Consider the following 25398-nt stretch of genomic DNA (forward strand, 5'->3'; position numbering starts at 1 on the left):
TGACTGAGGCCTGTCGCTTAATTTAAAGGGAGAAACAAGGCTTTAGGATTAAGCTGTTTTATCAGCTATAGATAAAATGCTTACTGAATGCCAGGTATACGTGTGTCAGGTTTACTGGTTTACTATAAACATATCAGGATTTTCAGGTTAAAATTATAACAAATTTGAAGGATAATAATATTTTAAGTATGTTCAAAGCAACTTGAGAGTATTATACTGCATTCATTGCTCTTGAATGGCTGGTCTGAAGTTGCTTTGCATAAAAGCATACCGTCGCTTTCCTCGGATGTCCAAATTTATTGTTTTTCAGGAAATAGAAAAACAGTACTTCTTAAACGATTAAATACAGTGTTGTCAAAGTTAACAAGCACTTTTTAGGTTATTTATTGGTTAGAAATTCGCGAAACGCAATGACGATCATAAAGGGTCACTAATAATAATGATTGATGGCAAAAATCATGAAATATGGCTCTATAAGGTTTTCAGAAGGACAGCAACGATATGCTAACTCATTAAATGTAAAATCTTCAAGTGTGAATTACAAGTGAAGCCTGTCATGTAGATTAAAAATGAAGAGATGAGAATAAACTTGACAGTAGACCTGGTTTGATTTTTCCAGTTATGTCCGTACAAATTCTGTAAAAATAAAACATATGTTTTATTTTTATTTTTTCTTGCCATTTGTGAGGTGCACAATCGAACAAATAATGAATCTCCAATAAGAGAAAAGGCAAAAATGACAGGAATTAATCAACTTTTTTATTTTTTGTGTAAAGAGTTTTAGCCAAGTTACACCTGCAAGGAAGTTTGTTTGTAAAAAAATATCAGTTTATGAATAATTATAAAATTATAAAAGCAAATGAACAAATATTCAGAGTTCAATATTCAACTTAAAGGAGGAAGTTAAACATGTGTGGTGTTTATAGACGTATCAACTTTTGAGTGTGTAAATAAAGTGGGTGTGTTTTTGCTATCAGCGTTCTATCAGACTTATCAACAAAGTGTTTTGCTTAAATCGTGACAACGACATCCGGGTTTGCTCTGTTTCACAAGTTCTTGTGCCTTAGGAATTCTCTGCAGACCTAGTGACGGTCAGAGGTGCCAAAGTCACTGGTGCTTCACTGAGACATGCTGTCCGAGAACCCTTGCTGGACAAACACTTAAGAGGCCAAAGCGTGACAAAGAGGAGTACAAGAACTACCATTAAAAACAGTATGAGTCTCTTCCAGTTACCACAACAAACCCCAAATCGCAGCAGCCTGCTTCCAAGGCCCTCTCTTGTCTCTTCACTACCCTCGTTCTCTTCTTGTTTGTTCCCCCCAATGTTAATACAGATACATTTGGGTTCGGTTGGGTTCGAGTAGCACAGTTTTTTTCCATCCATGAAAACATTCTCCACTTGTTGCTGGTCCATTGGAAGTTGATCCAAAACTTCCTGACTGGTGAGCAGATCTGGTGGGCCGTGTTCAGGGACAGACGTTGGGTGCCGACACAGCGGGCAGGTGATCTGGGAGTCCTTCTGCTCTAGTGAAATAGCCACAAAACGTGCCAAGCATTCAAGGCAAAATGTGTGGGTACAATCGAGAAGCTTTGGAGTCTTGAAGGTGTTGTCGTATGCACAAAAGCAGATTGAACATTCTGGTCCATCGTTCCATTCATGGGTTGTGACGTCTTCGGAGGGCGCTGTGTTTTGTTTGTGACGTATTGTTCTGGATGGTGTAACTGTTGACACCTGTGGTGGCTCCTGCATCCTATGGCGAGTGGTCAGCACAACTAAAATGCATAAAAATACAAATTAAATAAAATTATGCTTTTAGCCAGTTTAGCTAGTTTAGTGCAAAAAAAGAGTAAAAAAGCTAAAACTCACAGAGAGAAAAAAGGTTTGAACTAATGCATGAAAAGTGTTTTCAAGTTTTACTACAAAAACGAAACTATGTTACTATGTAGTTAAATCAAGGGTTATTTTCACAAATATTGGTTTTAGATGCCCTGCTTATTTAAAAAGAAGAAACTACAGTAGTTCTGAAAAGTTCAAATCTGATTACATTACATACAGTACCAAGATTAATATAGACAGTTTCATCGCTTCATCGGACGCACACGCTTGGCCAGAAGTTAACTTCCAGTCTGTGTTTTGTTATAATACAATAATAATAATTTATTATTAATAATAATTTAATTTTAAATTTATATTAATATTAATATTAATTGACATTAGTTTTTAATAGTTTATTTATTGTATTAAATTATATTAAAACTCAACAGTTATTGATTCTTCATGGAGGTCTACAAGAAGTTAAGTTTGGACCATGTAACATTTGTTTATGTTACCGCAGAAACCATCTATACTAACTTAAAGGGATACACCACCCGCTCGACCTGATTTTGCCAAGTGGTTGATGTCCTTAGGGCAACATATTTTGTTGACCTAACGACAACATTTTTATAAATAAAACCTAAACCCATAGCAAACCCCAACCCTAACCATAACTTACCCCTAAAATCAGAGGGAAATGATAAGTGAAAAACAATAGTCTAGAAGCACCTAATCCTGGTCGTAAAATTTTATTTAAAATAAACTGCAAACTTCATTTTGAAATCTGATTGGTTGATTTAAATGTTGTCCTAGCGTCAACATGATGTTTCCCAAAGGACATCCACCACTTGGTAAAATCAGGAGATCCTGGGGGGTCAGCCTGTCAGGGCTCAGGCCATACGTCACACACTGCATCAAATTGGTCTGCATGGCTGTCATTCCAGAAGGATTCTTCTAAAGATTATGCTCAAGAAAGCCCACATACAGTTTGCTGAAGACAAGCAGACTAAGGACATGGATAACTGGAACCATGTACTGTGGTCTGATAAGACCAAGATAAACGTATTTGGTTCAGATAGTTTCAAGCGTGTGTGGCGGCAACCAGGTGAGGAGTACAAAGAGAAGTGTGTCTTGCCTACAGTCAAGCAGGGTGGTGGGAGTGCCATGGTCTGGTGCTGCATGAGTGCTGCCGGCATTGGGAGCTACAGTTCATTGAGGGAACCATGAATGCCAACATGTACTGTGACATACTGAAGCAGAACATGAACCCCTCCCTTTGGAGACTGGGCCGCAGGGCACTATTCCAACATGATTAGGACCCCTAAAGAAGCTGAGGGTAAAGGTGATGGACTGGCCAAGCATGTCTCCAGACCTAAACCCTATGGAGCATCTGTGTGGAATCCTCAAATAGGAGGAGGAGGAGTGCAAGTTCTCTAACATCCACCAGTTCCGTGATGTCATCATGGAGGAGTGGAAGAGGACACCAGTGGCAACCTGCTAAGCAATGGTGAACTCCATGCCCAAGAGGGTTAAGGCAGTGCTGGAAAGTATTGGTGGCCACACAAAATATTGACACTTTGGGCCCAATTTGGATATTTTCACTCAGGGGTGTACTCACTTTTGTTGCCGGCGGCTAAGACATTAATGGTCGTGTGTTGAGATATTTTGAGGGGACAGCAAATTTACACAGTTATACAAGCTGTTTCTTCAGTGTTCCTCAGTGTTCTTCAGGTCCCTTTAAAAGAGGCTTTTGTTTGAGTTTCATTATCCCGAATGGTTATCTGGTAGTTTAGCAGTATCTGACATAATAAACGCCAAAGTGTTGATGTGGTTGCTATGGTCATTCTTATTGCAGTGCAGATGATAAAGGCAATAGTGAAATAAAACGCCTGCAAATGTCTAGAAATCAAGTGTGAAACACGTGTTTTGAATGCTGATTGTCACAGTAAATATGATTTTACGTTATTCAACTTCACAAGTTTTTTTTATTTGTTAAGATGTACTTCAACAATCTTTACGGCATGCTACAATTTTCCGTCTTCAACGTAGTCATTTAAATATTAATTAACATAAAAAAACATTAAGAGTGTAAAGTTTATTTTAGAGCATATATTACCTTAAAGAGGAAGTAAACTTTCTTCTTCAGATCTTCTTAGATTGTTCAATGACAGACTCCCCAAATTTTTCCAAACAAGCACTTCTTCAGTCACTTTCCAAACCTCTCTCAGTGTTCCAGTAAAACATAACTGTTCTCACCTGCTCTTAGACGTTTGACTAACTGTGACTCAAGTCAATAAAACCATATATTATGATCTTTCTCTCTCTCTCTCTCTATAATCCTCAATCATCCTTACACAAGACCAATACACTTAAATCTAGGATTTACAGATGAAACAAAGAGAGGGAAGTAGGAAGCAGTTTTCTGATAGGATTGGATTACAGCGCAGTCATTGTAGACATAGGGAAACGTAATAATGACAAAGCATTTTAAGTGACTTGGGTTGGGCAAGTTTTTAAGAGTTTCACCTGCCTCTAAATTTGAAGAAAGAAACAATTTCTCTATTGACTTTGTTGTTCACGAGGGTTTTTCTCCATTTATACATCATTGGAGTTAAAATTGGAGTTAAAATTGTGCATTTTCTATATGTATGCTATTTATTTAGAACATTGTTTTTGTGATTTCTTTCATTTCTTGTAAAGCTACTTCGAGACAATACAACTGTAAAACAGTTGTAAAAAAGGGCTATACACATGAAATTACATTCAAAAAAGTTGTACTTCATCATGAAATATCAGTTTACACTGGTTGGATTTATCCCCATTGCTCCATTATCAATGATAAGAAATCAAATATTTTATTATACATGTCTACAGTCCTGCTCACCATTAAAAGAATGGTGCAATGAAGGCTGTAAACATTAATCTGCATTGGTTCTCCTTTTGATATTTTATTTAAAGAATATACAATATTCCAACATTTGAGTAAAATACCTCCCAAGTATATTCCCATTGATATTTACATTTTCTTACTACACCAAGGTCTCTAGAAACATGACGTTGTCCAGTTATGACTTCTTGTTGCACAGGAGAATAAATATTAGTAACACAAAGCCCAACCCCCCATCATTTATCACAATGGATAAAACCAAACAATATAGTTCTGATGTGCAATATAGTTCTGTTGAGCTACACAAAATGGCTTTAAGTAAATAGTTAAAACAGTAAACAATGTCATTTCCAACATCAGGGCAATGATCAAGAAGTTTTAATGGACTGGAGATGTTGAAAATCAGCTTGATGTCTATATTGTCTCAATGCATAGCTAGGAGAAAAAGTTGAGTGGCCAAAGACTCTTCAAAGAGCACAGATGGGAAATTGCAGTAATCAGTTGAATTTGGGGTTCAGAAAGCATTTAATAAAAATATGAAAAGGAAAACTGCACCTCCATCACCACAAGTTGTTTGGGACACTGTTCAAGAATCAAATCTTCTGCTCTTATGCAAAAATAAACTGCACCATATTAATCTGCCATACCGTAACTTCAACCAGGACTGAGGTTATGGCCATATGGAATGAAAAATAGTTTTTTTGGCAGAAATAACACAAGATAGGTTTGGTGCACACAGGGATAGAAGAATGCCCCATGTCCACAGTTAAATATGTCACCAGATCTTCATTGTTGTGAACCTATTTTTATACCAGAGGTTCCTGACATTTTGTTCAGATACATGTCGTCATATTTTATATCAAATACCAACAAGTAAAAAATCAAAACCTGACTTGCTCTGCTACAAATATTCTAATGGGTCGTGTTAAGATCTTCCATTAGCACATTGGTTCAAAATTAACATCAATATCAATAAAAAATTGGTCATTGAACACAGAATTAAGATCCTGCCATCTCAGTTCCCTGACCCGAACTTTATAGAAAATGAGTGATAAGAACTGAAGAAGAGGGAGGACCAACATTTGAAGGATCTGGAGAAATTCTTTATGGAGGAATGGACTTAGATGACTCTCAATGTAATCTCAAAACTCATCAGACTGAAAAGAAAACACTCAGAGCTGATTTTCTTATAAATTAAGGATGTGGGGTGAATTAAGGGTGCCAATAAATGTGGTCAACATATATGGATTTTTTTTTCTCAATGTGATATTTCCCGCAACTTCAAATTGTTTTCCTTCAAAGAAATGTTGGAATTTTGTCGATTTTTTTAAATAAAAGCAGAAACAATTCAGATTTATTTTTACAGCCTTCTTTGCTCATATTTACCAAGGGTGCCAATAATGGTGAGCAGGACTGTATAATAAAAACATAGCACTAAAGAAATGGGTCTAAAATCAAACCATTTTAAAGTTGTAAAATGTGTCATAATGTAATGATTATCACATTCTGTTTTCCCATCACTTGAGGAAAAGTAGAAATGGCAAGGTTGTTCCTACAAGTGCCAAATCACATGTTATTACTAAGTCTCCCACATTTGTGTTTTTTTATGTTTGCATGGCTTCAATCGAATGCTTGAACTAAACTCTTTGGAAATATTTTAATAAAAATCCATGCATAACAAACATGTAGTGGAATATGGTTATGGAAATATAGCTATCTTGGCTTTATTTTGGTCTAATGAGGAAGTAGTTATGTCTTTAGAAGCAAATGCGTTCAAAGTCTCCCCGTCTGTTTACCAAAGGCAGTTGTAAATTGGCAGCTGGTCTCGTTCAGGTGGGGTTTCCAGACAATAATAAGAGTAAAGTTTGATTATAGGAAATTTCTTTGGGCGTGAAGTTCAACCTAATCTACAAATAATTAGCAATTACTCTCCAGATCAGAGTGATGATTTTTAATTGTAAGTCTAAAAAGCTTTTTATTACTTTCATCTAAAACTCTTATTATTGATTTGTATTGCACCATGTTATGTCATATAGTCTTCTTCATCGCACTGGGCCAGAGTTAATTTTTAGACTTTGTTTGATTATAAAATAACAATTTATGTTTGATTTCATTCATAATAATATTTCATTGTATATTAATATTACAAAATTTCATCAGAACTTTTCAACAGTTACTGATTCTTCTTGGAGGTCTACCGGAAGTTAAATTCAGCATGTCAACAAATTTTTATCATCAATCAAAACATCTTTTATTTCTGTAAACAGTGACATCATAAAATACAATTCAATAGGGCGATTAATATACACTCCAAGACATCAACATTTAAATGTTCCGCAGCTGATATCTAAACACAATTCATACAAAACCATGCTTTCCAGTTGCTGCACAACAGCTGATAAAAATGGCACCTACTTGGTTAACTTTTCACTGCTGTATCCCAATGGCATCTACATTTTATTTTAAGTAAACACGCCCTACTTAATCTTAACCCAGCATTCTGAAGATTTTTTTATTTTACAATAATAAACAAACAAAGATTCAAATACTAAAATAAAGTAGAAAATGTGTAGCAAAATGGAACAACAACAATTCATACAAATGAGAAAAACCTAAAATAGAAAATATTAAATATACAGATGATATGGCATTTTGAAGGCCGCTATACATGTTTACAAAACAAAGTAATTGACGTCTCCATCTCCTTAATAGACATTCCAGTGTTTTACTTTCTCTTTTATGCTGCAATACTTTTTCCATAAACAATATACTGTACATTTACCACAGTTCTTTTATAATCTAATTTCCTATAAAAATTTACAAAATCAAGGTAATCTTCATCCATTAGCACATTCAGTTAATGGCACTTTGTCTTATCCAGTGGATATATAACAATTAAAAGTGGTCAAAAAATCTCAAACTGTAACTTCTTATTCGAGATATTTTCACTTCAGTTTTACTTATATATTTTGTGCATTAACAGCGTAATTGTCACTTTAAGGCCTTACAAAATTGTATTTATTCATTATATATCTGGGAACATCTTTGGTGCATGCCGGAATCATATATTGGATATAGTGACAAACTAGCTATTGTTAACATGTGGCATAGTACAACATTAATACACAGTTAACGCTTTATAAAAACCTAAGCCAAAAGTGGCTTCAAATCATACAGGTATTTTGATGTATGTGGCGTTAATACGTGCAGATGGAATTTGTGGAGAAGGTACAGAATCAATGGAAAAGTTTACATTTGTTTTTGGAAACCAAACATTAAAACTTCATCATCCAAACTAGAAAAATACAATGACTTTTTTAATGCAATGAGGTTTAGAGACGTTGTGTGCAAATATAACTGTGGAAGTCTCGTTTTGGATCCTCGGTTCAATGACGCAAGATTCAATAGTACAACATCACATGAAATTACTGCTAATAAATATAAACATTACAAAATTAATTGAGAAAACAAATTACTTAACTGATTTACCGATCAACACTTAAAAATACTCTAGTAGTGCAACACCTGGTCTCTTAAAAAATAAACAAAATATTGTGTGAAAAATATATAAATATAAATAAATTACTGGCATTTTAACATGTGAAAAGAAAACAAATATATAATTAATCTAAAAAGTTTAGGTCTGGATGACAGACCTTTTCATGTTTTGAAAGGGGGCCATACTGAAGCTGGTCACACATTGTATACCTTTGTTACTGCCCCCATTGCCACGGTAGCACTGTTGGATGTTGAAGTCGCTGACGGCCTCTCCCTTCTGACATATCTTGGTTTGCGAACTAAAGAAATAAAAAAACACCCTCATCAAATAATTTCAAAAGATGGATTAACAGAAGGTTTAGTACAGTTTGTTTGACAAAATTGGATTTTCAAATCGTACAAAAGTAGATCAATAGATGAAAGCAATAGGTAGTAGTTCTTATTCCAAATACCTGAAGATGCGGCTTCAGGAATCATGACGGCCTTAAAAAACAAATATTCTCTCATTAGTAATTTTTCTAGCCATTGAATGTTTAAAGAACAATACTGGATTTAGGTATTTATTTATATAATATTCAGAAAACAGATCTTACCGTCTCACTTGGTTGGAATATAAAAGCTGAAAAATATGAACATACAGTATATCAACAAATATCACTAAGAGATGTCAATTAGGTTAATGTCAATTAAGTAAGCAACACTTCTTACCCTTGTTGCGTTGGTAGAAGACCCCATGGAGGCGGTTTGAGCGCTTAAAGTAAAAGAAAGATGCAACAGAGAGAATGAGACCCAGGCTGATCAGCAGAGTTCCTAGAAGGACAGAGGCTGCTACACCTGGACCACCTGCAATTGCACAAATAATGTACAAAGAATAAAACAACTGAGAACAATTCAACAATAGCTTTTGTTTACACAATCCTGTTTAACATACCGATTACTGTGATTACAGGTACTGGTGTCTGACTGATCCTCGCTAGATGGCGAAGAAAAACGTTTCAAATCAAGAACCAAGAGAAAGAGCCCGTCATACAGTCATAAGGTAAAATGAGGTCAATCTATTATATATAATAGAGGAATAATATAGAAACAAATTGTACTATTATTTTGTAAAGGTGCACAGAGCTCTTCCATTTGCGAGAACATTGTATGACTTTATATTCTATGTCTAGTTTATAGTATATAAAATACATCAATGTCCATGGCACAGAACTTACTATTGTTGAGTGTTGAATTCCCTTGCTCTGGCGAGTCACATGACACACAAAAATTTGTATGGTTCTCTTGAAGATGAAGAAGCCCTAAAGCAGATTTATACAGAAATCAGATTTTATTTGAAGAAAGAAAAAATATTTATAACAGAGAAAAATATGTATCATGTTCACTATATATACATTTTTATTATATTTATACATTAAAGCAAAACATTCTGACTGAAAATGACAAAGATTTTCTTACATTTGAATTGTGACCTATCAATAGTGTAGATTAGAATCATAAATATATATTTTTTGCTTTCGATCGACCCCACTGCATGTACAGTATAAACATTATTTTTAAAAGCAATATTGAACACTAACATTGTCCACTAAATATGAAACATACCAGAATCGCAGAGTGTACTATTTGCACAGGTTTCATTCATTTTCTTTATTCTTTCGCAACAGTCATTGGAGTTTTCCAGCAATGCCTGAAACACACACAAAGATGCATAAAGAATAAAATTATCCTTTATTATTTCCAACTGTGTAAGCCGTAGTACGACTCAGAATTATAGCATCTAATGTTTTCTCAATCGTTACATACTCTCACATATTGAGAGTTGACTAGAAATTCCTGAAAAGAAGACAAGAGATACCTTGGTCTCTGGAATTTCAAACACAAGAAGAGCAGCACTGAGGATGTAGTAGACTCTACTCATGATGGCATTACTCCTGTGGGTTATATTGAGTCAATATGTATCTGAAACCCTTGATATTTGCCTCAAATTGAGATGTCATTATATTTAGCGTGCCATTTTGTAAGAGTAAAACGTTGGGTTGAGTGAGCCACTAAGACATTGCAAGGATCCCCATCTTCACACTGCGTTTTTTACTGTAAGAATGGCCTACTTTCTTTCCAACCACATTGGTAAAACTCTGTGTTTTAGCACCAAGTACAACGTCATTTCGCAAACAAGTTCGCAAACAAGCTTAACCAGTCTATTCACTCGTGATCTGAGCATCTGGCAAATTAAGGTTTCGACTGTTTTGAACGCTATCCTTTGAAATATGCATCATACAAGAGCAGCAATGACTTTGACAATTTCTGATTTTGCTGACGACATTCTCCTGGTTTTAAATGATAATAAAAACGTAAACTCACCTGTGAAACGCAAGTTGTAATGTGTCAAATCTGTTGCCAACGAGAGTTCAGTTTACTTCCTGATTAATAAACCGTGCACTCTGTCAAAATACAGGTCTGTGTCACGACTGTGTCACAGCTTTGCATCTATCGATCAGTATTCCCTTATTTCAACGGTTGCATAACATAATACTATTTAATTATTAAATAAATAAAAATACCCATATGTACGAAACACTTTGGAAGGCAGTTTTGTAACCAGTCAATGACGGTTTGATGCCTCGTGGAATGCACTGAAACATACATTAAGATTTGCCGTTTAAAAACATATTATTGTGTATTTGATAATGGAATTTATATGGAGTTGTGTGACATGCTGTAGAGAGGTGTTGTGTCAGAAACAGATTTACTTGACAGTTTCAAATCACGTCGACTTTTATTATGAAGACGGTCGTATCTTTGGTTGCTAGGAAACCATTTATTATCCCTAGTTATCAATAGCCGACCATCTAGAATTAGAATTTTATACTCCTCTCAGATTTAAAGATGATATCTCGTGTTAAAAACGGTTTATTGTTGAGCAGGCTAACGTTTATCAATATAATGATAATAATTATAACTATTTTATTATTTTTGTTTACGTCAATGACTAAGTATGCTGTGATTTCTTTAAAAAAAAGTAAAATCATATAACTGATAATGTTATATTAAACACACCTGATCTGCTCAACAGAACACATGTTCTATTCTATTCTATTCTATTCTATTATAACATTCTTTGTATTATAACAACAACACCTGTTACTTAATTAACTGTGAAGAAACTGCATCAGTCCAAATAAACAAAAAACATACAAACAAATAACACATTTATTTTAAGTATTCAAAGAGTGACACCTAGCGATGTAGTTCATCAACATCATAGGAATAATAATAATTTAGTTTCTGTTGCTGCCTAGCTGTGAATCATGGTGCAAAATTAGATATAAATAACGCACGAATGTGGCGAAGCTGTTTGAATTTTGTAGCCCGGGAAAAATGCCGCTGTCCGTTATAATGTAACGCGCAAGGATTATACCGGCGTCACAACGACTAGTTAAACTCATGTCTGTCGCTAATATAAAACGTGTACATACATCGTTCCAGGTAAGCTTTTAGTTTGTGAAATTAGCGCAATTAGTCTAACCTGGAGTTAGTTTGTCAGAAATAGTTTTTACCGAGCAGCCTTGTGCGTCAATGGATGACTGACGTAACGCACAGATCAATTGTAGAATTTCTAGACACTTAAACACCAATAACACAGTGTTTGTTTCGAGGAACTATTTTCTTGTTGAAGTGTTGTTGTGTGTTTTAAAAGTGCAAATTCCTGTGGTTGTGGAAGTCTGTAAAATGAAGCCCAACGTCTGGAATATAAACGAGCTTTTGAACATCCCCTCATCTTCTGGGTAACGTTAATTTATGTCTTATACATTAATTCTTCACTAAATTATTATGTACAGTAACTGAAGCTTACCAAATTGTTATAATTAACATTATTTGAACCTTATTACATTGTATTTGTGTTTAGTTATGTTTTTCGTGTGGTGACTGAGTGCACAATTGAAGAATATACTCAAAACTCTGTTGTAGAGGGATTAAAACTGGTAAAGGGGCTGGAAACAATGACTTCTCCAGACTGACTGACTCCCAGGTTCTGTTGAGCTCTCAATTTTGGCCTGAAAGTTCACATAGCTTTTCTCAAGATATGAGTGGCCAGAGCGGGGGCTCTCAGAAAAACTCACAAGAGGTAAATAACTATTCTTGATGAATTTGTCTGTTATGTATCGGTTTTATGTAAGTGTTTTTGTTCCCTAGATTCACATTTTCCAGCAATTTAATTCAGATTGTTTTCTCTTTTGCAGATGAAGAAAACAACGGTGTCTAGTAGTTACAGTTCGAAGCCTTTTTTGTTTGATGGTAAATTTCCAAACTTCACTGGTGGTAAAGCAGCAGGCACGTTGGACAGATTTGTTGAGGAGAAGAGAAGCGCCACAGAAAAACATGAAAGGTAATCTGTCCATTCCGCCTCATAAACTCAATAAAAACTTATGTAACCATATAAATATCTGCTGCTCAGTTCCCTTCTGAAATATTTGACATTGCTTTGCTTCCACCCTGATGTCTTTATATAATTTTCCACTTTCAGAGAAAATCTCACTCGTGGAATTCTACAGTTGCAGGATTCTCTGGAAAGTGTAAGTAGAACAAACTGTTAGCTTGCAAATAGTCACAGTTCCATATGTTTACTACTACCATAATACTACAAACATCTCTTTTTGACCCCTTAAACTCTTTTAGATCAGAGAGACATTGTTAAATCGCATTGAGGGAAGTAATGACACATCCAGAAAAGTATTATTAGAGAAAATGGATAACTTTTCAAAAACAAGTAAGTTTTTATTTACATTTTATAGTATCCAGATGGTAAAATATTGATGACCCCAGACAATGCTACTTCCATTGATACCATACTGTTTATTGCAGTTGAGGATTTTTTAAACAATGTAAGAGAGGGTATAACATGTCAATTTGAGACTATGCAGAGCCAAACACAAATTGTGATGGAGGATAGGGAAGCAAAGGTAAGACATTTGCACATATTGTCTGGCCAAAATCTGGTATTAATTGCTAACATAATTAATGGCATATTTATTTTCTTTAAGATTAGTCTGGCTACAAAAGACTTAAACTCAAACATCCGTAACCTGCAAGGGGATCTGGAGCATCTGAAAGTAGTGCAGAGCAAGGAGCAAGGAATGCTGGGAGACATTCTGTCGCAGCTTGGCACTTTGATTGCTATTCACAATCCGACAGCAGCACCTAGCCCTGCAAGAATGATTGATAGTGAAGTCCAGACATCCCCTGGACTGTTAGAGAGGTTCTGTGTCATGTCGGCTGAAAAACACGAAGCCCTGATGCTGTGTCCACTTAAAACACCTAAAGCACAAAACAAAAATACACACGTCCTGCATGTGCAGGGGCAGCAGCAAGTCAAACAAACAGAAGTCAGGTCAAAGTTTTTCAGAACAATCCCACTTGTTGATGCTCAATCCATTTCATCCTTGGAGGATCCTAGAAATGAGTATTTAGAAAGACCTCTTGTTCAAATAGAACCAGAAAAACCTTTGCATGCTATTGAAAACATACAGAGAATGTCCACTGATGCTCTGCCACCACCAAAGATCCTCAGAAGACGCCAAAAGGCTGTGAATTACAGGGGGAAAAAGAGAGCCTTGGTTCTTCCACAAAGACAGTCAACGAGACAAAAAGGGGCTTTGAAGCTCAACAGTCAGCAGAACGAAGACCTTAAAGGTGAACAAATAGACATTGCACCTCCTTCTTCTGTTTGTGACAGCATTAAAATGACCAACAAATCTGTTGCTGAGAATAATTTAAAACCTCAACCGCAAATCACTGTAGCCCCAGTCAGTATGTGTGAAGCTGACAGACCACTAAACCCCTTCAGTATGTGGTCTCAAGACACAAATAACCCTCAAATGATTGTGGAATACAAGATGACCAAGTGGGAAACAATGGTGCCTGAACCTGTGGTCAGTGTCGCAGACGGAGAGGATGGCCTGTGGCAGCTCTTTGAATTAAATAATGACTCAGAATAAGTTGCTAAATATTTGTTCACTGCAAGCAATTCAGATCTTATTAGTATGTTCAGTTACTCATGTATGAGCTGTGATAGTCTGTCCTGTTTCTAACAGCTATCTTGTATGTTTGGGAACAATGTGTGCTTGTGTTATGGTTTTGAAAATATTTTTGTGTAACATCAAAATTTCTATGTAGCATCCTAGTTTAATAAAATGTATCAACTGCTCAAAGTTCGTATATTGTGTGCTTCAAAACAATACAATTTTACTTTGCTAGTGAAGTTTATATTTTAGCATAGCATCTACCTTCTTGCATTATTTGACACATGCATTTGACATACATAACATTGGCTTCAGTCAACATTATTATTTAAAATAATTGTAGAATTTTAAATTTTTCTTTAAAAATCCTATTTTTTTCCCCCTTAATATCTACATTCATTTTTTTATCATCTATACAAGTATCTGACATGTAAAGCAATTTTCTATGAGAAATCACATCAAATAGATGTCATTCATCTACCAAGTCGGCAGGAGGGGGCATGAGTCCACGAGGGTTCATATTTGCCACCAAACACACATCGTAACTGTCGTGCATCAGTGCTTGCTTTGCCACCACAGTCCATATATTTTCCCAGGGATCCAACTGCAGGATGTCTTTAGTGATGATATCATGACGATCTTGAAAAAGAGTGAAATATTTACAAATCTGAATAATTAGATTAAAATGTTTCATTTTTTATTAAGTTTTAAACTCCAACAGACCAGATTGTGTTTTATAATTTATAGTGACTGAAAAGAATAAGCAAGGGTTTTCAGGGACAAATTTGATATTACTGTGTTTAAATATTTACCTGCTCCTTTGTAGTAGCCACAGATGTAAAGTTTTCCATCCACCACACCAGCATTTGAAGCATTGCTGCGTAGCGATAGGAGAGAGTAGGGTAAAGGAGGACCATCTCTCCAAAAATCTCCATCAGGGTTGTAGATTTCCACTACATTTAAACAGTGACGCGACTGGCCACGATCCACACCTTCACACCCAATGCCACCTTGAGCAGTAGAATTTAAGATTAATTTTACACCAGATTGTTTTCAGTTCAGCATTAACTTGATAGTTAATTTCACAATTCATGCTTTTAGGATTAGCCAGTTAGTGTAAATATGCAAATTTCGAACAAGTATGAATTTAACAGAGTAATACAAAAGCAAGCGAGGTTGAGTGATCCATTGTATTTATGACTAATATTATACAATTATTATAATTGGTTAGCAGTATTAAGTAACAAGGTAATCCTACACTTTGCAAATTGTCTTTAAAGATACTGTAAAGATATCTTTAGATAAATTAAGATAAATGGAGTACATGTTTTTGACATTTACACTGTTTTTGAAATTCTCACCGAGAACATAGATTTCCCCATTGAGTGCGACTGCGCTGCAACGGTATTTTGAATATCTCATAGGACCGAGTTCACTCCACTTGTTGGTTTCTGGATCATATTCAAGCAGTCGGTTACTCATACGGTCAGGCTCGTCATCTGTGCGGTATGACTGTCGTTCATGAGACATGGCAGAGCAGGTGGAGCACAGAAAAACAGAAGGGTGAATGCAATAAACTGGCTCAGTTGCTGTGATCGTTGTTTGTGTATGTTGTGACACATCATGAAGACAGCACCTCTGCTGCTACTGCATACACGTTTGCATTCCTTTTTCATATCCTTCATATTTTATATTATACATGATAAATTTATTACTTTCTTCAGTCTACAATATGTACTATAATATGAAGACAATCAGTTTGCAGTCTTGGAGTTTACCTGTGGGGTTCGTCCCCCGAGCACATACAAGCGGCCTTTCATCCGAACTATACTGTGATAGGCAAGTGGCATGGGCAGAGGGGCAGCACTACGCCAAGGCCCACCATTCAGAGACCAGCGTTCGACACTATTAGTGAAGAGGAACTGATTCTTCAGCTTCATCTGACCACCAATTAGATACAAGTTGTCTCCCAGAGAACTAAGGGCATAAGAGTCACGATATTCTGCTGAACTCAAGTTTTTCCAGCTACCCTGGGCTTCCTTGTTGTACCTAAAAAACACAGCAAAAATTTCCACTAGATAGAGTAAAAAACATTTTGAGTATTTTTTAAAAGTTTGTACTGTAAAAACGTTTGTAATGTAGGCAGAAACTGAAATGTTCAGTTTGAAAGCATTTGGAGTATAAATGTCATTTTCTTCTGCAGAACCCTCACATGAAAATCTCGACGTTTCTTTCTTTCTGCCTCGCCATCCTTCGAGCTCCAAGCTCTCCTGCCACGATAATTTGATTCCTCTCGGTCACCACCCCGGCACAGACGCATCCAAGTGCATCACCATACCGTGGTGAGGTTATGAAAAGTGTTCGAGTGGTGTTGGGAGAGTAACAGAAGCTGCGCTCGGAGTAGCTTTCATACCGCGAGCGTATCCCTCCGCCGTCATTACCGATGCACAGTAAAAGATCTGTGGTCTCCATCCCATAACGCAGTTTCAGTCTGCGAGGTGGAGCATCAGAATCCATGCTTGCTGTTTCCACTGCCTGCTCCATCATCTCCAGACATTCAGCATCAGATAGGAGCGCTGTGTTTCGTTTCATTGTCCCCTTTAAGTAATCTACACCAACCAATGCCAGACGTACTTTCTTTAAGAGTTCTGGAAGGTGCCTGGCACGGTTCTCCACTTCTGACCCCACATCACAAGGGCGGTGCTTCACCCAACGCATCACCAGTTCCAAAATGCTCTCTTCCCGTGAAACGTTGAGGTCGTCCGAGCTGAGCAGCGCCCCTAGCTGGTGTGCCTCCAACTCCAGCACCTCCTCGTTGAGACACACCTCGGTAAAGTGTTGCCGCAGGTAGCGTTGAGCCTCATCAGCCAACTCCTCTGCCCCCAGATCCCGGGCGTAGTAATAGATGCCCAGGCAGTTGGACATATCCATGTTATCAATCATGTAGGCCTGACAACGGCTGAACACGTCATCCATCTGCAGGAGAAACGCAGCAACAGAGATCCCCTGCACGTTGGCTGCAGTGAGCGGAAGATTGGAGCTGTATATGTATTCTAGAAGAAGGGCCAAACTTTGTGCCGGCATGTCTCTTAGTACCACCTGACGGTTGGTGCACTCACGCAAGCCGCAGGTAAACATTACGCGAAAGTAGGGGCTGAATGCGGACAGCACTGCGCGGTGACATGGGAAGCTGACACCCTCAGCTATCAGAACCACGTCGGTTAACTGCTCGGCCTCTCGCATGCGGTTTAGCTTTTCCAACATCATCAAACCATGCTTGGCTCTCAGATCCATTTTAGAGGTTTTTTTTAAAGCTTCAAACTTGGATAAAACACATCCTGGAGGTTCTGAGGAGATAAAAGTGAATATTAAGCAATTGCAAGTCTGATGGCACTATACCTTTTTAACAATATGTTATGTTATAAGTGCAATTGTTTTCATAACCCAATAATAAAGCATGAACTTTACCCTCTTTAAAATGTAATCTTGTCAAATAACATTATTTTTGAGTTTTAACATGCTCTTAAAGTCAAATGCTTAAATGAATCAATGCTTTGACTTTTCAATGTCATATCAGTTACAGTATTGGCAGCAGTGAGGCAAACATGCAGGTCTATTGCGTTTTACAACATGCAACAGTGTATCGTACCAGATCGCTCGCTTCCTATGGTCTCTGGCCTCGGGCAACCATTTGTCCATTAGCCACACTCGACGCAAACACACTGCTCTGATTCTGACAGTAAACACAGGGAGAGGGAGCTCTGTGTACTCAACCTTCCATGACCATCCCCGCTAAGCAACAGGGCTAATTATAGACCATGACTTGTCAAACCGCCAAAGGGGGAGACATGAACTATGAAACTAATATTCTTGTATCTAGGAAATGGAACATGCTTATGTAAGCCTGCACAGAAGGCTGATTTTGACAATTTGAAAGGTAACTTTCCTACATTGTTTATATTTTAGTGTTTTATCATAATCTTAGGTAAGGCCCTCTAAGCACTGAGATCAAATTTCACCCCATCATTCTTTTAAAGTGACAGCACAATCTAGGTGTAAGCATTTGGGACTTAGTGCAGAGTAATGCACCTTAACTGTTTCTTTTGGAATGGATGTTACATTTTTATGCATTTGGCAGATGCTTTAAAAGCAACTTACATTGCATTATCCTATACTTTTGTTTCTAAGTAAGTGCAAGCGCCTGGGATCGAACATACAAACTTGCACTGTTAACGCAATGCTCTTACCACTGAGCTACAGGAAAACTGTATTTTATTTACTTTTAATAAATATGGGAATACTGAAGAATAAAACAGAAAACTTTTAATGATATACATTTTTTATTATACATTATGTAGATGCTAAGGAAAAAACACAACTTTATGAAAATTCTTTGTGTTTTTATTTAAGAAGTATACGGCTTTGTGCATAAAGACACAATGTGCTTGTATAGATCCATATACAGAGAAATCAATTCAATACATAAATTGTCATGTGCAAATGCAATAGTTGCTTTTGAAACTTCATGAGGTATAATGCTACTTTAAAGCTATAGATGCAAAATTAATATAAAACGTTTTGTGCCACATCCAGGTCATAGGTTTGTTTATGCTTGGGATAAATACATGTGCCAAATACACAAATGTGTAAAATACAACTGGTTTAAATCCTAGTTTTGCTGTGAACTCATATTTTTGTGTGAGCTCAGTAAAAACAGGAATAAAATGTCTAAACTATAGACGACTTATTTAATATATTAACCACAAAAGAAAGACACTTAACCTTCAACCCATTGCACCACCTTCCAATTTTTAAGCAATTTAAGGACTGCAATGATTGTGTTGATTATTTAGGAATGAATGACGTCAAAACTTCCTTCCTGTTGTCTTTGATGAAGTCAACAAATTGTACTGCACATCACATCGGAAATTTGAACTGTAAAACTTTCCATTAAAATTGACCCTGGAGTTCCAAAAGTAGCGGATACGACTAACTAATACTAACTGGAGGAAAGACTGAGTCAGCATTGTCAGTAAGATCAGACAATATTCAAGATATTTTTCAGTTCAAGAATTTGTATCTTTTATTATGTAAATACACAAAGATGCACATTGGAGTTACGTTTACAATCTGTTTGATTATTGTGTTTATTTTGTATTTATCAAAATATTATTTTATTATTAGTCATTCCTAAGTTAATAATTGGAAGAAAACACCGCCTCTTTTTGCACAGACCAACCCAATTATCCCCCCTTTAAATATCTCACACAGGTCTAGAATGAAGGTATATCAGCAACTACCGAGATGGAGATTTATTTTTTGCATAAAGTAGTTTATAATTTTCAGGTCTTGATCTATTAACTTGATAGACCATTCAAAGGAATTATAGCATATATTCATTAAAAAGAGAAATGGACACAGGACAAGTAGGGTATCGTATACAGAGAGAGGTTATAGATGAAGATAGGCTGAAGGAGTTATCTCAGAGACTGGACTACTCCCAATCCAATATTCCCATCCACCATCGACTAAAAAAATCCCTCAGGTAAACGATATGTAAAATAAGGAATATGGAATAAGTCTGCATTGTTTAAAGACTTGCTAATTAAGTATCATTACTTTATGCCAATCTCTTTTTTAGTTGTTCTGTACCCAGACTGAAACGTGGCATAGTTGGTTTTTTGCCCATTTTGTCGTGGTTGCCACGCTATTCCATCTGGGATTATGGCATGCCCGACCTCATCTCTGGCATCAGTGTGGGCATCATGCACCTTCCACAAGGTAAATGCACACATCTGGACTTTTCTTTTTCAATAACTTAAATTTTAACTTTAAAATTATCTTTATATTTTCATGTTTGTATGTTTTAGGAATGGCCTATGCATTGCTGGCTTCTTTGCCTCCAGTGTTTGGACTTTACACATCCCTCTATCCACCATTAATATATTTAATTTTGGGAACTTCAAGACACAATTCCATAGGTGGGAGCAAATCTGTCCTTCTTTTATTAATGAAATATTAATGGACATTATCATGTCAATTGATTTATTTGACCCATATGTGTTTTGATCACATGAAGTATTCCAGCACTTCACATGTGTTTATGTGTGTGTCATAGGCACGTTTACCATCCTCAGTATTATGATTGGTAGTGTGACAGAGAGACTCGCCCCTGATGCAAATTTCCTTGTTTTTAATGGCACAAATGTGACTGAAGAGGTGGATATTGTATCTAGAGATCTATATAGAGTACAGGTGGCAGCGGCCACCACTGTGCTTGGAGGTCTTATTCAGGTCTGTAAATACACACCAACACAAATATATAGACTCACTAAAGTATATAATTACATTTACATTACATGCATCTATATATTAACATAGTTACCATTTTGCATGTATTATAATTGCTGTTGGGACTCCAATTTTGTGTTCTCTTAGGTTGTATTAGGGTTGGTGCAGTTTGGCTTTGTGGCCACGTATCTTTCAGAGCCGCTGGTCAGAGGTTATACCACGGCAGCCTCTGTTCATGCTGTAGTAGCCCAGTTAAAGTACATCGTCGGTGTCTCGCCCAAACGCTTCAATGGACCTCTGTCTGTAATCTATGTGAGTGCAATTAAACACACAGATGCATGCATTGTATGTATATGGCATAATGCATGCGGACTAATGCAATATTAAGCATTGATCTTTCAAATCTCGATGCAGACTTTAGCAGACTTGTTTGCACTGTTGCCGGAGACTCATCTTCCAACTGTGCTGGTCAGTGTTGTGTCCATTGTGGTTCTTATCTTGGCAAAGGAGCTTAACAATGCACTCAGACAAAAACTCCTGGTGCCTATTCCAGTGGAGCTCTGTACTGTACGTAATATCATGTTTGTTTTGTCCGTTAAAATCTTATGTCATAAGACTTGTCATTTCCTAAGATGTGTTACAGGTAGATGCTTTTAGTGGTTGGCTTTAACTGTTTGTATTATTAATCTGAAAAGTCAGCGTTTTTTATGTCTGCTGTTTTGTACAACAATGTTTAGCAATAACTAATTAAACTGTCTGGTTTCTTATTTACTTCTTGTTCTTGACAATCATTAACATCATTTTAGGCTGAGCTCATGACATTTCTGAAAGTTTGTGTGTGTGTTTTTTGTTAGATTGTAGTGGCGACTGTTATTTCATTCTATACCCGGTTTGGTGCCAGCTATAAGATATCAGTCGTTGGGGAGATCCCAAGCGGGTGAGTTTTAGCGTCTAAGATGTTTAGCTTGAAGCTTAATAAATGCTAAAATAATACAGAATAGCTATCAGACTTATGGTTTAATTTTTTTATGTTGCCTTTAATTTTTTATTTATTTTAGTTAATAATTTAGTGCCACAACCTAAACTTATTTTGGTTTATTTCTTAGGTAAAATTTCTAAATTTTAATTTTAAAATGTAATTATTTAGCCAGATATTTTATTCAAATAAACATATTTTAATAGTTTTAGTAAACTACAATAACTGTGATAGCTATATATTAGTATTTTAAAAAATAGTTTCAATAGAACATGTGTCACAACACATTTCAGAACAATAAAATAGGATTGCATTATTGTATTCGTGTTTTTGGCGATTTAACTTTCTTTGTGCTTTTTTCTGATGTTCTTACATAGACTTCAGCCTCCTACAGTTCCAAATGTCAGCGTCTTTTCCGAGGTGGTGGTGGATGCTTTTGCCCTGGCCATTGTGGGCTATGCAATTTCAATTTCTTTAGGCAAAACATTCGCTCTCAAACATGGTTACAAAGTAGAGAGCAACCAGGTAAGTAAATGACCTATAATCTTATAGGCAATCCCCTAATTTAAATGTATAAGTGACCTCTATCCCTACCCTTGTGTTCTAGGAGCTGGTGGCTTTGGGTCTCAGTAATACGGTTGGAGGTTTTTTTCAATGCTTCTCAGTTTGCTCCTCCATGTCCCGCAGTCTCATACAGGAAAGCACAGGTGGCAAGACACAGGTGAGACAAACACAAACAAACCCACCATGCATGCACATCTACTCTGGAAGGTATTGTCTCATATTGTGTTGATTTAGATTGCAGGAGTTGTGTCTGGTGTGATAGTGCTGGTGACGATTCTAAAGTTAGGCTCACTTTTTCAAGAGCTGCCTAAGGTGCGTGTACAATCCTGTGAATCAGATTATAGTAAGATTTATTACTATGACAAACTTCTTTAGATTTTCCAATCTTTGTGTGTTTCTAGGCAGTTCTTTCTGCCATCGTCTTCGTGAATCTGAAGGGGATGTTCAAGCAGTACTATGATATAGTTACTCTGTGGCGCAGTAGCAAGATTGATCTGGTAGGTTATACAGTATCGAACCGCTTCTCATTTATCAATTTTTAAGGTACTTGCCACAGCAAGCATGACTATTACAATTGCTCATTAGGGTTAGAGATTTGAGTCAATCCTCTGTTGTGTTTTTGTTGTATGTAGTTGATATGGTTGGTGACCTTTGTGTCTACTGTGCTCTTTAATTTGGATATGGGTCTGGGAGCCTCCATGATGTTCGCTCTACTCACAGTTATCTTCAGGACTCAAAGGTTAGACCTGTAATCTTGCTCTGTGAGCTCTCTCTCTCACTTCTGTCAACTGTTCCTTTCTGGTTCTGGCATCGTGTTTGATCTTATCGCTTAAAATCGTCTTTCTGTCTCTTAGCCCTACTTACTCACTGCTAGGACATCTTCCTGGTACTGAGCTTTATCTAGACATAGAAACACACAAGGAGGTGAGGGCTATTCGTATTTGGTTCATCTAATAATTCCAGTAAATAAATATAAATAACAATTTACTTACATAAGCACTGCATTTCGATGAAAAAGAACATATTTGTCTCTGGTATTTTTAATGGTTTGATCTGTGCAGAACAATACCATCTGTGCTTTATGTTTGTAGGTGACGGATGTACCTGGTATAACCATATTTCGGTCATCTGCCACCATGTATTTTGCGAATGCTGAACTTTATCTCGAGGCCCTTAAAAAAAAGGTAAAATACTTTGTTTGGAACGTGAAGATCATAATAAGATCTTATAAAGTACCTATTCTATAGATCATGTTCGTTAATAAGAGTAATAACTGCTGCTGTGTCAACAGAGCGGTCTGGACATTGGAAAAATGCTCACCTATAAACGCAGACAAGAGGCCAAGCAGAGACGTCGAGAGAGGAGAGCAGAGAGAAGAGCACAAAGGGAGGCCAAAAGACAGGTAGATCGTCTCTAATGTTTCCGTGGTTACTGGACGGAGATGAAGGTTATAAATTGCTTACACAGTTTATTCGTTTGGCATGAGCTAATGTGCTAAGCTTGTACCAATATTTTCTGTTCTCCTTTTACAGAAAAGAGCTCTCAGGGCAGCCTCTCAGCGATCCAGAAATGTTGTCTTTTCAGTGGAAGAAGTGGCAGGACAGTTGATGGAAATAGATGGAGACACCCTGAGAGAAGAAGAGCTTGGATGGAAAGAACGAAAAAACAGTACAGTGTTTGTAATGCCAGAGACATCTGAGGGCCATCACACATGGGTGTATCTTAGGGGCACTGACCCTGACACCACCACCCTGGGGTCGTCGTTTGATCTACAGGATGGGGACACCACCACATTGGACTCCAGCAGTGAGGACACTCTAAGCAGGGACTTGGAAAGAGTTTCTCTGGGATCCCTGGGGAAGTGGACCTGGGATATACACTCCATCATCTTAGATTTCTCTACTGCTAATTTTATTGATACAGTGGGCATTAAAACGCTGAGGAATGTAAGTAATACAAAGTTCAAGGAGTCTGATAATCTTAAAGTGATAGCTCACCCAAAAACAAAAATGTTGTAATTATTTATTCAATGCCATTCAAGACATGTATATGATTCTCTTCCGGTGGAACACAAAAGAAGATATTTTGAGAAATGTCTTTTGTCTGTACAATGGAAGTAAATGGTGGCCGGTGTTGTTTGATTACCAACATTCTTTAGCATATCTTTGTGCTACAAAGAAGAAAGTCATATAGGTTTGGACTGACATTTTGGATGAACTATCCCTTCAATTGTAAAGAATAGTTTGATCACAATGAAAATTCTGTCATCATTTATTGTAGATATTTCAAGATTTTGGAGAGATAGATGTGTATATCTACTTAGCAGGCTGTCAAGGTACGTGCACCCCCCACTTTTATACGTTCAACCAAGTCCATCGGTTGTGCTGGTGTTTCTTCCAAATTACATTAGCTAAAATCTATGCCTCTCTCCCCAGAACTGGTGGTGGAGCAGCTTGAGCGTGGCGGCTTCTTTTCTGATGTCATCACTAAAGGACATGTGTTTGCTACTGTACATGATGCAGTTCTGTACTGTCTCAAACATCATGGAGCAATGACCATCCACAGCTATGAGATTGCTTTGGTAGGTTCTCTAAATCAGTGGTTCACAAACTAGCGGCCAGTTTGGATCTGAGGGGGGCCACAGATTTTGTGGCATTTAATGAAATCTAGAAATTCATCGTAGATTTTATGCAATCAAACATACAAAATAAGACCACAAACCAAACGAATTGATGTTCCAGCATTGTATTACTAAATATGTTTTTGTTTAATTAAAATTATTTTAAAATTATATGTCTGTATTTGGAGGGCCGCAAAGCAATGCATTCTACATAAAGGGGGCCTTAAAACAAAAAAAGTTTGAGAACCACTGCTCTAAATTATTGAAACACCGTGACATGTGTATTAATATCACAAAGCTGTAAATGCACAAACCTGAAACTTAAACCATAAAACTTTTTCTTTCAGGAGATGAGCGGTACCCATCTATGAAAGTAAATGTCTGGTTTCTTGTCTTCATGGTCTTATTCAAGCTTTAAACTTCAGCTATAAGTTATTTGATAGCACCATTTGGTTTGAGTTGGTGGTAATAAGTGATTATTAGGTATGACTGTTACTTGTATGGTATGCCAATTTGGTGAATTGTTTTTAAAATGTATTTGTGCATTTCTTGTTACTAGGAAGGAAATATTTGAAATGTAATTGGAATCTATCATAGTTTTGTGAATGATCAAAAAAATATGCTAATGTATAATTTTTTACTTTAAACAACTAAGACAATAAAGTATAAATTGATTGTAAAAAGCATAATATTTGTGTCTTTTTTAAGAAAACTGCAAACATAGCA

The 25398-nt window shown here is 36.7% G+C and overlaps 5 protein-coding genes across 5 annotated transcripts; 2 read left to right on the forward strand and 3 right to left on the reverse strand.

Moving 5' to 3' along the window:
• Positions 1-904: 904 nt before the first annotated feature.
• On the reverse strand, positions 905-4139 carry LOC130425112 (RING finger protein 223). The gene is made up of 2 exons (XM_056751178.1): positions 3933-4139; positions 905-1773 (listed from the first exon to the last, which is right to left on the reverse strand). Exon 2 carries the CDS (start codon positions 1748-1750, stop codon positions 1064-1066), a length of 687 nt encoding a protein of 228 aa, XP_056607156.1. The 5' UTR covers positions 1751-1773; positions 3933-4139; the 3' UTR covers positions 905-1063.
• A 2796-nt stretch (positions 4140-6935) lies between these two features.
• c6h1orf159 (chromosome 6 C1orf159 homolog) lies at positions 6936-10670 on the reverse strand. Its single transcript, XM_056750744.1, has 9 exons — positions 10563-10670; positions 10057-10132; positions 9804-9888; positions 9416-9499; positions 9133-9174; positions 8910-9044; positions 8795-8820; positions 8654-8684; positions 6936-8500 (listed from the first exon to the last, which is right to left on the reverse strand). The coding sequence occupies exons 2-9, from the start codon at positions 10117-10119 to the stop codon at positions 8397-8399; spliced, it is 570 nt and encodes a 189-aa protein (XP_056606722.1). The 5' UTR covers positions 10120-10132; positions 10563-10670; the 3' UTR covers positions 6936-8396.
• Positions 10671-11066: 396 nt separating this feature from the next.
• On the forward strand, positions 11067-14410 carry LOC130424225 (uncharacterized). The gene is made up of 8 exons (XM_056749698.1): positions 11067-11687; positions 11899-11986; positions 12171-12327; positions 12443-12588; positions 12727-12775; positions 12879-12969; positions 13065-13162; positions 13244-14410. The coding sequence occupies exons 2-8, from the start codon at positions 11931-11933 to the stop codon at positions 14195-14197; spliced, it is 1551 nt and encodes a 516-aa protein (XP_056605676.1). The 5' UTR covers positions 11067-11687; positions 11899-11930; the 3' UTR covers positions 14198-14410.
• Positions 14411-14544: 134 nt separating this feature from the next.
• Positions 14545-18010, reverse strand: kbtbd12 (kelch repeat and BTB (POZ) domain containing 12). The gene is made up of 6 exons (XM_056749697.1): positions 17871-18010; positions 16434-17568; positions 16000-16270; positions 15583-15733; positions 15034-15231; positions 14545-14860 (listed from the first exon to the last, which is right to left on the reverse strand). Exons 2-6 carry the CDS (start codon positions 17513-17515, stop codon positions 14691-14693), a joined length of 1872 nt encoding a protein of 623 aa, XP_056605675.1. The 5' UTR covers positions 17516-17568; positions 17871-18010; the 3' UTR covers positions 14545-14690.
• Positions 18011-19520: 1510 nt separating this feature from the next.
• On the forward strand, positions 19521-25349 carry slc26a6l (solute carrier family 26 member 6, like). Its single transcript, XM_056750416.1, has 19 exons — positions 19521-19766; positions 19863-20002; positions 20092-20202; positions 20340-20515; positions 20660-20824; positions 20927-21079; positions 21367-21449; positions 21866-22013; positions 22096-22209; positions 22287-22364; positions 22454-22549; positions 22685-22791; positions 22907-22976; positions 23144-23236; positions 23344-23454; positions 23585-23998; positions 24333-24387; positions 24488-24633; positions 25020-25349. Exons 1-19 carry the CDS (start codon positions 19633-19635, stop codon positions 25041-25043), a joined length of 2418 nt encoding a protein of 805 aa, XP_056606394.1. The 5' UTR covers positions 19521-19632; the 3' UTR covers positions 25044-25349.
• Positions 25350-25398: the final 49 nt, after the last annotated feature.

Source organism: Triplophysa dalaica, chromosome 6 (genome assembly GCF_015846415.1).
Source record: "Triplophysa dalaica isolate WHDGS20190420 chromosome 6, ASM1584641v1, whole genome shotgun sequence".
NCBI lineage: Eukaryota > Metazoa > Chordata > Actinopteri > Cypriniformes > Nemacheilidae > Triplophysa > Triplophysa dalaica.

Coding starts and splice junctions, on each gene's coding strand:
- LOC130425112 (XM_056751178.1), bottom strand. CDS start 1,750: ATGCAGGAGCCACCACAGGTGTCAACAGTTACACCATCCAGAACAATA.
- LOC130424225 (XM_056749698.1), top strand. CDS start 11,931: ATGAAGCCCAACGTCTGGAATATAAACGAGCTTTTGAACATCCCCTCA. Junction 11,987..12,170: donor AACATCCCCTCATCTTCTGG/GTAACGTTAATT, acceptor ACTCTGTTGTAG/AGGGATTAAAACTGGTAAAG. Junction 12,328..12,442: donor CTCAGAAAAACTCACAAGAG/GTAAATAACTAT, acceptor TCTCTTTTGCAG/ATGAAGAAAACAACGGTGTC.
- kbtbd12 (XM_056749697.1), bottom strand. CDS start 17,515: ATGGATCTGAGAGCCAAGCATGGTTTGATGATGTTGGAAAAGCTAAAC. Junction 16,271..16,433: donor AGAAACGTCGAGATTTTCAT/GTGAGGGTTCTG, acceptor TGTGTTTTTTAG/GTACAACAAGGAAGCCCAGG. Junction 14,861..15,033: donor TGGCTACTACAAAGGAGCAG/GTAAATATTTAA, acceptor CTCTTTTTCAAG/ATCGTCATGATATCATCACT.
- c6h1orf159 (XM_056750744.1), bottom strand. CDS start 10,119: ATGAGTAGAGTCTACTACATCCTCAGTGCTGCTCTTCTTGTGTTTGAA. Junction 9,889..10,056: donor TTGAAATTCCAGAGACCAAG/GTATCTCTTGTC, acceptor TGTGTGTTTCAG/GCATTGCTGGAAAACTCCAA. Junction 8,685..8,794: donor TATTCCAACCAAGTGAGACG/GTAAGATCTGTT, acceptor TTGTTTTTTAAG/GCCGTCATGATTCCTGAAGC.
- slc26a6l (XM_056750416.1), top strand. CDS start 19,633: ATGGACACAGGACAAGTAGGGTATCGTATACAGAGAGAGGTTATAGAT. Junction 21,080..21,366: donor TTCCAGTGGAGCTCTGTACT/GTACGTAATATC, acceptor GTTTTTTGTTAG/ATTGTAGTGGCGACTGTTAT. Junction 24,388..24,487: donor CTACTTAGCAGGCTGTCAAG/GTACGTGCACCC, acceptor CTCTCTCCCCAG/AACTGGTGGTGGAGCAGCTT.